We start from the raw sequence: 758 nt of genomic DNA on the forward strand, positions 1-758 counted from the left end.
CGCCCCGCCCCGCGGATTCCGGCCGCCCGGGGCCCTCTGCGGCCCGGCCCGGCCCCCGGGGCCGCGACCTTGAGCTCTCCTTGGGGTGATCGGCTCCCCACGTGACCGGGCCCCCCGGGATATGCAGATGCAGCCCGGGGAACCCCCCGGCCCGGCCCGGCGCTCACCCGTTCACTCCGACCTTCACCATCGTGACTCAGGAACGCGGGCTGCGGGGACAAAAGGCGGCGGTGAGCGCGGCGGGCGACCCCGGTCGGCTCCCCGCGCTCCCCTCCCCCGCTCCGGCCGCCATGGCCCCCGCGCACCCCATCACGTCCGCCGCCGGCCTCCGCAATGCGGGGGACCGCACCGCGCGCCCCAGATCGCGGCCTGCCCACGCGGGGGCCACCCCGGGAAAGCCCCAGCCTCAGCCCGCGAGGCCCCCACGCCCGGATGTTGCATTTTCACCTTGCGCTGCACGAGAGGAGGCGACACGCAGGAAGCTGGCAGGAGCGGAGAGCAGCGGGCCAGGCCGCGGGCGGCTTTTATAGCCATCGGGGCGGGGGTGGGGCTGTCGCGGGCCCCGCCCCTCAAGGCCCCGCCCCCCGCGGGCCCCTCACCCGCTTCGCCAATCCCTGCACACCGCCCCCGCCAGGCCCCGCCCTCGGTCCCGTCAATCTCCCGGCCGCCGCGGTGGAGGCCTGAGCTACGTGCGCCCGTAAATGCGCGAGTAGCGGGGCCGCGGCGCTCCGCGGGGCTGGCCGCGCTCCAATGCTGAG

The 758-nt window shown here is 77.0% G+C and overlaps 2 protein-coding genes across 2 annotated transcripts in view; one reads left to right on the forward strand and one right to left on the reverse strand.

Moving 5' to 3' along the window:
• Gapdh (glyceraldehyde-3-phosphate dehydrogenase) overlaps positions 1-523 on the reverse strand; it is a 3,974-nt gene extending 3,451 nt beyond the window's left edge. Inside the window, exons 1-2 of the mRNA XM_013023590.1 lie at positions 448-523; positions 168-209 (exon numbers count right to left, since the gene is read on the reverse strand). Coding sequence (XP_012879044.1) covers positions 168-190 — 23 coding nt within the window. The 5' untranslated portion in view covers positions 191-209; positions 448-523. The remainder of the gene's footprint in view (positions 1-167; positions 210-447) is intronic.
• Positions 1-587, forward strand: part of LOC105991030 (probable 28S rRNA (cytosine-C(5))-methyltransferase) — a 27,347-nt gene extending 26,760 nt beyond the window's left edge. Inside the window, exon 16 of the mRNA XM_013023589.1 lies at positions 575-587. The gene's annotated coding sequence lies outside the window, so the exon portion shown is untranslated. The remainder of the gene's footprint in view (positions 1-574) is intronic.
• Positions 588-758: the final 171 nt, after the last annotated feature.

The sequence above is a fragment of the Dipodomys ordii genome, unplaced genomic scaffold (assembly GCF_000151885.1).
Source record: "Dipodomys ordii isolate 6190 unplaced genomic scaffold, Dord_2.0 Scaffold69, whole genome shotgun sequence".
Classification (NCBI taxonomy): Eukaryota; Metazoa; Chordata; class Mammalia; order Rodentia; family Heteromyidae; genus Dipodomys; species Dipodomys ordii.